Source organism: Musca autumnalis, unplaced genomic scaffold (assembly GCF_047663935.1).
Source record: "Musca autumnalis isolate F117 unplaced genomic scaffold, ASM4766393v1 scaffold_1, whole genome shotgun sequence".
NCBI classification, from domain to species: Eukaryota; Metazoa; Arthropoda; class Insecta; order Diptera; family Muscidae; genus Musca; species Musca autumnalis.
In genome coordinates, this window is record NW_027411644.1 from 144,925,320 (window position 1) to 144,939,391 (window position 14,072).

General features: G+C 32.9%; 1 protein-coding gene across 1 annotated transcript in view; it reads right to left on the reverse strand.

Moving 5' to 3' along the window:
- TTLL15 (tubulin tyrosine ligase-like 15) overlaps positions 1-6,629 on the reverse strand; it is a 31,541-nt gene extending 24,912 nt beyond the window's left edge. Inside the window, exons 1-2 of the mRNA XM_073956933.1 lie at positions 6,367-6,629; positions 5,120-6,282 (exon numbers count right to left, since the gene is read on the reverse strand). Of these exons, the coding sequence (XP_073813034.1) occupies positions 5,120-6,282; positions 6,367-6,408 (1,205 nt within the window). The 5' untranslated portion in view covers positions 6,409-6,629. The remainder of the gene's footprint in view (positions 1-5,119; positions 6,283-6,366) is intronic.
- Between the last annotated feature and the right edge of the window lie 7,443 nt (positions 6,630-14,072).

Consider the following 14,072-nt stretch of genomic DNA (forward strand, 5'->3'; position numbering starts at 1 on the left):
ACCCTCTCTCACCCACAAACTGACAATTGCCGCAAGTAAACTCACCTAATGTAAATTGGGACTAACCTAACCTAGTGTTATTCCTAATATTTAAATAATGGTAACCTTTAAAGTTAATATAATTATTGTCATTTCTTTACCCTGCGTTTACAAATGACAGGACAGTTGACTTCATGTATTGATTGTCAAAATCCCACAACTTGCCTGTGTGACGTAGGCGTCCCGACAACTGCAAAAACAGTTGTAAAATTTTGAATGAAAATCATCGATTTATATTTGTTTTCCGTTCTCATATTTTGTTTTTGTTCATGTTCTTTTGTTTTTCAACACATTTCAATTATTATCTCACTTATTTTTACAAAAATGCCAAAAATGTGTCTTCCTTACTGTCTGTGAAAAAATGATGGACAGCTGAGAGACAAACGACAAATGTATGTATGTGTTAGTAAATCAGAGTTGTATTTGAAGACAAACTGTCCGGTGTAAACGCCTAGTTATATTTTAATTTCAAGCTTCTACGTTTAAAAATGCTCCATACTATAAATTTCATATAACCCACATTATTTGAAAATGAACCAGCAGTAGTGATTACTGTAGTCTTTGATATTTGCAGCAATTATAATGACAGAGGGAGGGTTTATTGCGCTCATTACGGAAATGTATAATTTCTATGGGGGTCAGATCCGGTTATTTGACCTGAAAGTCCAGATCAATATTCGGGTTAGACCCAGTTCTACTGAACCGATTACTACAAAGTGGGTATCATTTGAAGCTTATGGAAATACCTATCACATGAAGCTAATCGATTCACCACATAATGCACTTACGCGTCTTATTTCTCCATATGTGTAATTTGACTCTTAGATCACTTCTCGAGCGATTTTTCCTCAATACATTGCACACAACGTTGTAAGCTGCAACGTCGTCTCATAAAGTTACTATTTCCTCGAACTTTTCTCAGTGTATGTCCATTGTCATTAAATTGCGTGCAGTTGCTGTTGCGTGGACTGCAGGAAGTCTGGTATTATGATGACGACTACAACACACTGGGTGTTCACATAGTTCCATGGACGAGTCAGAGCGACCACTGATGTGCTAGTCAGACTGGGAATTGAACCCTTACATTGCTAGTCTAAAGTCCGCTTAACTGCGTAGGCCAATAAGTCTGTTGTAAATTGATTATAATATTTCATTTGTACTACACCATTTTCACATGTACATAATTCGAATAATTTCAGTTGTAATTCGCAACATTTTACTTGTAATTTGAATTTCGAATTATTGCATTTGTAATTTGAGAATTTCATTTGAAATTTGAATTATTTCATTTGTAATTCGAGATTTTCATTTGATATTCAATTTCAATTTAATTTCAATTTATTCTTTTGTAATTCGAGTTATATCATTTGAAATTTGAATTTTTTCATTTGTAATTTTAATTTTTTCATTTGTAATTCGAATTATTTAATTTGAAATTCGATTTTTTTCATTTGTAATTTGAACTTTTTTCATTTGAAAAAAACTTCGATTTACAAATAGAAAAATTCAAATTACAAATGGAAAAATTCGAATTACAAATGAAATAATTCGAATTACAAATGAAAAACTTTATTGTTGTAAAATAATTTCAGGTCAATCTCGGGTTTTGTTGTTTTTAAATTTTTAAAACAACAAGTTTTATTTAAAGTTGGATGTAGTTAAAATTGATTTAATTTCGGGAAAGGCAAAGAATACTAGTTTCGTCCAACACCACATGGACTCATCAGTTCTCTTAGTTCTTTGTATTGAAACAAAGAACTCTTCCCCAATTTTATGACGACCAGAGCTCAAGAATAAACGTAACCGATGAATTCGGTTAAGTGCGAATTCATCAGAAACATTTAAAAAATCTCGTAGCATTGCGAAGAAACGCATAACAAATTTTGATGGTTTGTTGTAAACAACAACAAACTGTATTTTTAGATTCACTTGTATTGTTGTAAAATAATTTCAGATTAATCTCGGGGTTTGTCGTTTTTAAATTTTTAAAACAACAAGTTTTATTTAAAGTGGTGTGTAGTTAAAATTGATTTAATTTCGGGAAAGATTAAGCTGAAATTATTTTACAACAATAAAATAATACACATCTCAATAAAACTGACAAAAGTGAATCTACAAATGAAAAATTATAATATCAAATGGAATTCTCAAGTTACAAATGAAATAATTCGAAATTCAATTGGAATTCTCAAACTACAAGTGAAATGTTTCGAATTTCAATTGAAATAATCAAATTACAACATGTGAAAATGCACAATGGTCTCAAATCAAAATTTTCTGGCCATTTTGTATTGAAATTAATTAATATTTATAATGTATGTGTACAAACAGCAATTCTTACGTTTTATCGACCAAAGTGACCAAAAAGTGCCAAAATTTGTAGAACAGGGTGGTCCCGTTGTGTGGGGTCTAAACCAAAATATTGACCTATGATGTTAATAATTTTTGGTACGAAGGATTCATATCTTCCAAGAGGTCGACATACCAACTTTCAGCCGAATCGGCCCTAAAGTGTCACTAAAATCCACAAAATATCTTAAATCGGACGGTACTTTTATGTACGGGCAATGACAAAAAATGGACCTATTTTCAAAAAAATTATACATACTTGTTTTCTACACTCTGAAACCCTTAAATATGAAATAGAACGGTTTTTACCGTTCTATTTCCATTGGATACTACGCAAAGTCACAACAGGTATTTACAAAAAAATTTTCCCATCTTAAAATATAAAAATCCACTTTATTTTAACTGTGGCAAATTTGATCAAGATTTGACTTCTGAATTTATTAGTACAGACCCCCTGCTAGCTTCCAAATTCGATTTGTAGGTGGAAATATTTGGACATTTTTTAAAAGTTTAAATGTATATAAAAAATATTTGTAAAAAATATTTTTCAACATATATAAAAACATTGATTTTATTACGCTAATTTAACAAATTTCTTCGTTCCTTTTGTAACAGCTTCCCGATTTATAATAAATTTGGTCTCACTTCTTGTATTTATGCAGCGACACAATACAACAAAAATTTTTATTGTGTAAAAATAAAAATTCTGTTTTATTTTTACATAAAAAAGTGTCAACACTTTGGTACTGCGCCCATCAACGGAATCTAACGGTATTTACAAAAACTGATTATTTTCGGTTGACTTGATGTGTTTTTAATTATTCTGAGCAAAAACCAGTTAACATTTTGAAACCTCAAAAAAATAGTTTGACCAAAAAAATCCTGCTTGAAACCATAGTGAAATGGTGTAGTTTCTTAAAATGTATACCCAAGAAATTGTGGGTCAGGCCTTTTGGCATTTCAGAAAAAAGATAATACCGAAAGACGTAACCCAAACAGCTTCAGAAATTCTGAAAAAATTAACATGCATTTCTTATCTATCTTAAGATATGATGCAAAAATTTGAGATATTTTATAAAACAGTTTTCATTTTAAAACGTTTTTTGCTTCAGGTGACGATTTGTAGCCTCGGTCAACCTATTACCACTATAAGCATGTTCATTAATGACATTGTGGAATCTGTAAATGTTGGGAATTGTAATCTGTTTATGTATGCGGATGATGTCCACATTTTGCTGAGAGGACCATGACTGCAGGATTTGGAAGTTGTTGCAAGTTTGGTGTTACATTCTCTTTCTTCGTGGATTTGCTCTAATGGACTAATCATTAACTGGAATAAAACCAAAGCTATATTGTTCAACAATTCTGTTTATGACTCTTCCTTTCGGATATCTGTTAACTCTGTTACCGTAAAGATTGTTAACAGTATGAAGTGCTTGGGTGTTGTTATTGATAACAAATTAGACTTTAAATTACATATTGATTTACTTTTGCCTCGTGTTAGATTCCAGTTGCGAAGGTTGTACAGTCTCGAAGCTTATTTGCCGTTCCCTGTTAGGAAAAAAGTTGCAGTGGCTTTGCTTATGTCACATGTTAACTATTGCTTGGAGGTTATCTGGTACTTCATCCGTTCAAATCCAACGCATTGCAAGAGTTGTCAATTCTATTTTGCGATTTGTATATGGTCTTCGTCGCAAGCATGTATCGCAATTTGTTGATCATTTTCTGGGATTACCGTTTCTGAAGTACATTAAATTTCGTGTACTTCTATTGCATTATAGTCTTATGACTGGTGTTTCCTCGTGTCTCCGTGGAAATTTTTTATATAGTAGTTCCTCTCGTAATCCCCAGATAACTTACCCTAGATTCACATCATTGATTGGTGAGAGGTCGTTTGTTGTAAGGGTCGCTAGGTTGTGGAACCAGCTCCCTCTGTCCTTACGAAAATTTACTTTTCCTACATATTTATACAAAAGAAAGTGGTTTGAGTTTCTGCAGGCTAGTTCCTAAATGATTTTCTTGTGCTTTTTGCGTATTGCTTGATATGGGTTTCCCTTTTTTTATTATTGTCATTTTTCTTTGAGGCTGGGGAGCCTTTTATATTTTATATGAACTTTTATGCTTTTTGAAGTAGTGGCTAGGTCTGTTCTATTATATAGACAGGATAATAGCATCTTCTTGAAAGGATTAATACTTCCTATTCTTACTGATTTTTCTATACTCTGGTTTAGATACATATGTGAGGGTAGGTTTAGTTTATATATCCTTGTTTCCTTTTATGGGGTTGCATATTGTTCATTTTTTTTTTATTGTTTAGTTTTAATGCTTAAAAACTCTTGTTTTGAGGGTATATGTAGTAAGTTAATATAAGCTATTGGCCATGTTGGCTTATTTATATTACTATGTGAATTTAATAAAATGAAAATGAAATGAAAAGCACACACGAACCATAATGATCACCACTAACTTTAAAGGCTCCCCTTTAAATAATGAATCAAATATCCAAAATTGAATATTGGCGTCATATTGGGGATACTTATCTTCTATGTCTACCCGCGTAATATTTTCCTAATACTGTAATTGTTTGAAAGGCAATCTCATACTACTTTGAATAATTCCACAGAAATAGTAATTAACTAGCACGATATAAAGCATTTTTGTCGAATGTTGGAATTAAAAATATTTTAAATATTTGATGTTATTAAACGCAGACATACATGATTCCACTTACCTGCAATCATTTGTCATTTTTATTGGAGTCCCGATCCCAACCAAATTTAACACGTTATAGAGTATCTGTTCGTATAGAACTGAATTTGGCTTGAAGTGCGCTGACGAAAGATTTGGGGACATATTTGCTTCCATTAAAAATACTTTTAAATTTTCATCCACTATGAGGTCAAAGCGCATTAAATCGAAAAAGTTTTGCGTTTTGTACGAACGTAGTATATTTACAATGTCGCTTTCTTTTTCCAGAACAGTACGTCGTACTATATCCTCAACTTGTGTCCAAATCCTGCTGGGGTCCATCTGCTGATCTCTGACATAAGCATCGAAAGCCGCTCTCATGCTACCGCCGAATTGTTTGTAGTATTTGATCAAAGAAGGTACTTTCCATGTTGGTAAATAATCATCACCAACAACGTATTTATCAATATTTGACTCATTAAATGGATGATACTTAACGGGGCAATAACGAAATAAAATGTCTGCATTGTACATATACATCCTTAGGGGATTAATAGACGTGATAACTACATAAACACCTATGTCAAATTTATAGCCATCAACTAAGAACGGATTTTGGATATATTCCTGGACTAAAGAGTTATTCGAGTTCAAATTGATTTCTTCTGGAGAGCGTATAACTATATGACGATGTTCATTGTGTTTTTCGACAAAGCGAGTTGATGGATTTCTTTGGGAGTATTCCAAAAATTCTTTCTTCTGTGAAGGTAATCGAAAGGCACGGGGAAGAAATGGTAGTGCAGACGTTGATAAGTCGACTTTATTCGTTAGGAATCCACAACCAGGAAAGTGATTTACTACTTGAAATTTCTCCAAATTCTTCATGCGTTCTGGCATCTTTAAGAAAGGATAATCATGTGCCCATAGTAATTGCCACTTGTTGTCTAAGTTTACTCTAGTATAGCCCAGGCTCGCCAAAACGTTGACGACATGTCTCAGGTGATCTTCATTCCTGCTTTTACCATAAATAGCGTAAGTTCTGTATGTGCAGATGTTTGTACTTGTATTTGTAATTTTCAATTTATTTTCACAAAATGTTTTACCATTTATTGGCAAAACTTCTATGATAATTGAAGTAAGTACTGAAACTATTAAACATATAAGCACAGAGGCACCTCCAGTTAAAACAGGTTTTTGTTTAGTTTCCTATAACAATGTAAATGCACACAAGTAGTAGAAGTGAAAGTTTAAATGTACGTCTACATACAAATACAACGATGTCTGTCTTACCAGTTCTTTTTTCAGTTCCTCCTTTTGCAAATCTTTTTCCATTTCATTTATTGAGTTTTATATATCGATATATGTATATCTTTTTTTCTTATTATGATTATTAAAATAATATTGCAAAATACAAATAACTAGGAATGTAAATATACCGCCCTATATTCAAACTGCGCTTTTGCAATGTAATAACGTTGTGTGTAGGGATTCACACACCAATTTTAATCGACATCTTAAGGGGTGTTTACACTATCCACAGTACAATTACTTATGGTCTGTTCCAGTACTGCACATTTCTACACATTTTTACTATTTTTTTCGATAACATAAAGGAAAAATCGGTTATCGAAGTAAAAATGTGTAGAAATGTGTAGTACTGGAACAAACCATTAGGTAAATGCCTCAGCCCAGCTGATCGAATCTAAAACGTTAAAAAACTAGGAATTCGCTATGAAAAATCAAAACAAAAAACCATATGATTCGAGCTCTGTTCCTTTACGTGCCTGTGGTTACCATTTTTAACCAGCAAAGCCATGGTAGAATAAGAAAAGGTAGCAGCAATACACAGCTGACTGAACTGGGTTGTAACGTTAGTGTCAAATTTCTTATGACATTTTATACATTTATTTCTTTGTCGATGTACATTAGGGACATATATTTTTTGAGAAAAAAAAAATATATCATTCGGAAAAAACCATTTCCCAGAAAGACTTCTTCATATCAATGATATGTAACCTCCTCCAAGTTCGAACGATAGGCCGCGCAGTAAATCCCCGCTTGTAGAGGGGATACAACGTTTGTTAATGGGTGAGGTATTTTGTTAAAATTTAAAAAAAATAAAGCCCTAATAAACATGTGCTTCTTTGATTTCTAAAACAAAACATTGAAACAGCTTCTCCTTTTTCTATGAATTTCCAGCGACCCCAAACTTCTCTGCAAGAATTCTACTTTCTGCGAGAATTTATGCATTTAGTGGAATGATGTGGAAACATACAAATTGAAAATGTAACGAATTTTCATTCATGTTTTCCAAAATATTGAACCAAATGCATGGTACAATTACTTAGGTAGAAACATCGGCGAATTGCTACAACAAAGCAACTTTTTTTGTAATGTAAACTGCATGGTACAATTACTTAGGTAGAAACATCGGCGAATTGCTACAACAAAGCAACTTTTTTTGTAATGTAAACTGTCAAAATTTTCGCCAAATGGTTTCTTGTTGTCTCTTTTTATCGCTTGTGTTTGTACAGTGAAGTGAACATATGCCATCTCTTACTTACCGAATCATATGGGTTTTGTTTTGATTTTTCACGGCGAATTTCTAGTTTTTTGACGTTTTAGATTCGATCAGCTGGGCTGAGGCATCTACCTAAGTAATTGTACCATGGTAAACTGTCAAAATTTTCGCCAAATGGTTTCTTGTTGTTTCTTTTTTTCGCTTGTGTTTGTACAGTGAAGTGAACACATACTATCTCTTACTTACCGAATCATATGGTTTTTTGTTTTGATTTTTCATAGCGAATTCCTAGTTTTTTGACGTTTTAGATTCGATCAGCTGGGCTGAGGCATCTACCTAAGTAATTGTACCATGACCAAATGTGAAAAATTATTAGTTTTTTAAATTCTAATAATTTATGGCCTGTTCCCGTACTTTATAAAGTGGTAAAAGTCGTAAAAGTTGTAAAAGTCGTAAACGATTTTCATATAAATTTTGTGTACGGGAACGCAAAATGTGTAAAAGTGGTAAAAATTGTAAAAACTTTTTTTTTCTGGAACAGAGCTTTATAGACATTTCATTGTTTTGTTTACAAATACCATGGTATAAGTAAAGAGGTAGATTTAAATGAAAAAAATCTATAGAACCCTAGTTTTTCCTGAATTCATAAAACTTCAAAATTAGTAAACAAAAAGGCAACAAGTGGGTTTGTTTACAAAATACCAATTTTGAGCATTTTATAAAAACGCGAAAAATGTATGAAGGGCCAAGGTTTCTCCACATAATCGAGTTGTGGATATGATAAAATGATTGTTTCAATAATAAGCTGAAGGATTTCTTCCATAAAAATGCTCTAAAAACAATTTTGAAAATCATTGAATTCGATTGTTTTTAAAATTGTTGGCATATTATTCAAACATCACACACACATACAAAGATTGTGTATATTGTTTTGAAGTTTTAGGAACAGTCGAAAGAAAAAAAAAAATAAATTGACAGGAAGCTTTAGCTAACCTTTATTATTAAACCATGACAAATACAACTGGCACATGGTACAATAAGAAAGGTAGATGCATCGGCGAACTGCTACAACAAAGCAACTTTTTTTGTAATGTAAACTGTCAAAATTTTGGCCAAATGGTCTCTTGTTGTCTCTTTTTATCGCTTGTGTTTGTATATAAAGTGTAGACATGCTATCTCTTACTTACCGAATCATATGGTTTTTTGTTTTGATTTTTCATGGCGAATTCATAGTTTTTTGACGTTTTAGATTCGATCAGCTGGGCTGAGGCATCTACCTTTCTAATTGTACTATGAACTGGCAGTAACGTTACAAACAAAAACAAATTCCTTTGTGGTTGTTGTTCGAGTTGTATTTGTTGTAGTATTAACTTTACCTTATATTTGTTCTACCATGCAGCAAAGCGTTCCTTTACTTTAAAAAGCATACAATTTATATGAGAGCTGGGGCTGGATTCTTGTTCTATGAACATTTGAAATGAAAAATATTTCCTTTATAATGTTTTTCATTTGACAGTTTTTTCCTTTATAAAAGTTTTCACTTCACATTTTCATAGAAACAGAATTGAGCCCCAGTTTACCACTTTTACCATTTTTTGCCACTGTTACCATTTTTAAAACTAAAGGAACAGACCATCGGTAAGTAAGAGCATGATACAATTCATGGTATTTACAATTAGAAAGGTAGATGCCTCAGCCCAGCTGATCGAATCTAAAACGTCAAAAAACTATGAATTCGCCATGAAAAATCAAAACAAAAAACCATGGTACAATAAGAAAGGTAGATGCATCGGCGAATTGCTACAACAAAGCAACTTTTTTTTGTAATGTAAACTGTCAAAATTTTCGCCAAATGGTCTCTTGTTGTCTCTTTTTATCGCTTGTGTTTGTCTATAAAGTGTAGACATGTTATCTCTTACTTACCGAATCATATGGTTTTTTGTTTTGATTTTTCATGGCGAATTCATAGTTTTTTGGCGTTTTAGATTCGATCAGCTGGGCTGAGGCATCTACCTTTCTAATTGTACCATGCAAAAAACCATATGATTCGGTAAGTAAGAGATAGCATGTCTACACTTTATAGACAAACACAAGCGATAAAAAGAGACAACAAGAGACCATTTGGCGAAAATTTTGACAGTTTACATTACAAAAAAAGTTGCTTTGTTGTAGCAATTCGCCGATGCATCTACCTTTCTTATTGTACCATGGCCCAGCTGATCGAATCTAAAACGTCAAAAAACTAGGAATTCGCCATGAAAAATCAAAACAAAAAAAAACATATGATTCGGTAAGTCTGTGTTTAGACACACAAATTTCTCGGGAAAGTAAATTGAGTTTTTGGGAGAGAGCGGAGAGGAAAGAGCTCCTCAATACTCTTTCCTACCCCCTATTGCCTAAAATTGAATTTACTTTCCCGTGTGTCTAAACACGGACTAAGTAGGAGATAGCAAATGTTCATTTTATAGCCAAATACATGGTACAATTAGAAAGGTAGATGCCTCAGCCCAGCTGAGGCCTTCCCATCACCAGTTCAGCTTTCGACATGGACTCCAACTCCACTCCATTAAAAATGTCCGTCTCGTGAATTTCCGCAAAAATATTCGCAACTTAAGTTGTTATTTCTTTATTTTATACACTCTTGTTTATCTTTTGAAGAAATGTGTAGGGATCAACCAACTGTTTTTTTTTCTGTAGGGATCTCTACAGCAACTGCTTATAAAAAGTATCGAACGGAGTGACTTTTTCATAACTCTGTTGGACTACATCGAAAGATGTTGTGAAATCATAACTCCAATTGCACAACTTCCGAAATTTTTTGCTGGGTTATTTTATAACAAATTCTCCGAAATGTATACACTCTTGTTTGTCTTTTGAAGAAATGTGTAGGGATCAACCAACTGGTTTTTATCTGTAGGGATCTCTAGAGCAACTGCTTATAAAATTTATCGAACGGAGTGCATTTTTCATAACTCTGTTGGACTATATCGAAATATGTTGTGAAATCATAACTCCAATTGCACAACTTCCAAAATTTTTTGCTGGGTATGAATGAATGAACAAGAGAGTGCTCAGCTAGGATGCACTCCATTTTGCTTCCACAGCACACAGCTGGGATGAAGTCCATTTTCGATCCAAATCACTGCATTTAATGCAGAATAAATAAAATGTATTTCTTATTTGTTTAAAACAATAACATTAAGAACTTTATTACATAAACATAAATTATACAAATTCTCCGTTAAATTTAATCGCGACCGAGTCATATAAGTCTGGCAACTTTGCAACGGTATAGACGTCATTTTCGGTGAACAAATTTTTACTGTAATAAAAATTAGTTTTTGCATTTAAAAACATAACAGTTTATTCAAAGAATATTGAAAATATAAACAAGAACTAAGCCTTTATTTGTGAGTGTTGAAGAATGCCAGGAAAACAAAGAAAAAGCTTAAACAATATCAAAAAGAAAAAAGTCGTTTGTTTACTTTGTAAAACAGAAATCTTGAAGAATGATGATTGCTTGCAGTGCGATGGGTGTAAGAAAAGTCTCCACTGTCAATGCACATTGCTGAATAAGGTGGAGAGCGATAAACTATTGGACGATAATTCTCTCCCATTTAAATGCCAATTCTGTGTACCAGCGAATGACGACAAAGCAGGTATGAAAGCGTTGTTGTTGGAAATGAGAGACATAAAACAAACGATGAGTTTCATGTCTACCCAATATGATGACATTTTACAAGGTGTTAAAAGAAATACAAAAACAATCAAGATGTTGAAAAGAGAAAATGCGAATTTGAGAGAAGACGTAAAGAAATTGCAATCAACTGTGTCTTTTTTGAACGACATTCGTGTTCAAAAAGATTGTGTTATAAATGGTATTTCAGCGGATGAGAACACAAAGCCATTGGATGTTGTTGTTGATGTTGCGAGTAAAATTGGAGCTCAAATTAGAACTGATGATATAGAGGAGGCCTATTTTTTGAAGAAGAGAGGCGAAACTAGTGCTAATGCTGTTGTTGTAAAATTTGTAAACAAAAGAATTAAAGCAAAATTGATGCAGGAAAAGAAGAAACTTAGAGAGCATGCCGAAACGAAGGCAATATACATAAATGACTTTGTATCTAAAGATACGCTCGAAGTTTTTAATCATGCAAAATCACTTCGATCAGTTGGTTACAAATTTGTTTACACTAGTGGAGGAAGAGTATTTGTACGAAAAGAGGAGAAATCAAATAAATTAGAATAAATACGCTCAATGATGTTGATGATCTTTTAAAGCAAACGGTGACTAAAGGCAAAACCGTTCGTAAATTAATTGAAGTTGACATTAGCGATGATAGCGATGATGATAATGATAATGAAGATGATGTCGAGGATGAAGAAAATGATGATGAAGATGGTTTTCACTCACCAAATTAAGTAGTTTTTTTTGCATAAATACATTTTGCATTAGTTTTTCTTTATTTTTATAATGGATTCTCATTATTTTAATAATATTGATTTATATAATATACCTCTATTGGCAATAAAGTAGAAAGGAGTTTCAATATTGTTTCTGTAAACGTAAGAAGTGTGTCGTCTATAGAGAAGTTTAACAAATTTAAAAATGAAATTCCGATGCTTGGAAAGTTGCCAGATATCATAGCCATTCAAGAGACTTGGTTCAGCAGCCAATTTTTGAATTTGTACCATATTGACGGTTATAACGTTATTAATTGTGAAAGATCAGATGGATATGGTGGAACCTCGATTTATATAAATTCTTCTTTAAAATACAGAACGTTATATACTCAAAGTGCAGATAATGTGGAGGTTATTGCTGTTGAATTACCTGATATTTGTTTCCGGAATTCAAAACTAATTTTCTCATCGATTTATAGATCGCCAAGATGTAAGGTGGATACATTCCTGAGAAAAATGGAAATGGTGATGCAGTATTTCAATACTGGGTTTAATATAATGGTTGGTGATATGAACATAGATTTATTTAGAAGAACAAAATACCAGAAAAACTTGGTTGATAAATTCAATTCATATGACATGCAATCTTGTCATAGTCTCGTTACTCGTCCTGTATCTAAAAAATGTTTGGATTGGGTCTTTAGCAACAAAGGCAATAATGTTGTTGTTTACAGCATTGAAAGTTCCTTGTCGGACCACAATATTTTGAGCTGCTTCATTAATATGGAGGTGCAGCATATTAGTTCCATAGAAACCATAAAAAGGGTAGACTACGCAAGGTTTGAAGTGTTTTTGGACCAAAACCTACATCTTTTGTCAAATATAGCGGATTCATCTGAATTATGCAAAACATTAGTTGATGTTCTGCAGACAGGTCTTAATCAGAGCACTGAATCTATTATAAAGACTGTAAATAGACGGCAGAATATGGCTCCCTGGTTAACAGATGAACTCATATCTCTAATCAATTATAAACACAAATTGCTTTATCTGAGGCGAAAGCATAGAAACGATTTAAATATTACTAATCGATTAAAGCGGGTAAGCAACGTTATTAAAACTTGCAATAGAACGTTAAGGGATAATTACTACAAAAACAACATTAAATCATGTAACGGAGATAGCAGAAAGGTCTGGCATTTTTTGAATAAAGAAATGGGTAGAAATAAGAAGCCTTTGGAGGAGATCGTTGATGAAGATGGCAACACTTTGACGCAAGATATTGACAAATCGAACAAACTGAATCTTCATTTTATTACTTCAGTAGAGCAATTGAGTAATGAAATGCAGCATCAACCAAATGATAACATTAATATGTTTGGAACACTAACAATGGCAACCAGTCAGTTTCGTCTAATCGAAGTTGACAGGAATCGGATTTTAGAAGAACTTAATGCTTTGAATCCAAAGAAAAGTTGCGGCTCAGATAATGTAAAACCTAAGATGTTGTTGATAAGGAAAAACGAGGTTGCCGATATATTACTAAAAATCTTCAATAATATGATAAAGTCTGGGAAATATCCGGATATTCTTAAAGTCCACAAAATAGTTCCAGTACCCAAAAAATCCAATTCAAGAAATATTAATAATTTTCGACCAGTTGCAGTCTTGTCAGTGCTAGATAAGGTATTTGAAAGGATTATTTGTGAACAAATAACGGCATATGTGGAGCAGAAGAAGATATTATTTGAAAACCAGTTTGGCTTTAGAAAAGCTTCCGGTACGGATGAAGCTGTATTTAATATTATTGAATACATATGCGGTGGTATTGACTCTGGATGCAAAGGAGTTGCAGGAGTATTCTTTGATTTTACCAAGGCATTCGATCTGGTTGATCATGACACCTTGATTAAAAAGTTGCATTTTATTGGTTTTAAGCCGGAAACCTTGCTGTTTTTCCAGAATTTTTTAAGAAACAGATACCAATATGTCAAAGTTGGTAATGCCCAAAGTTCACGTGTGCCGGTTAAATATAGTGTTCCGCAAGGAAGTGTGTTGGGCCCTCTGTTAT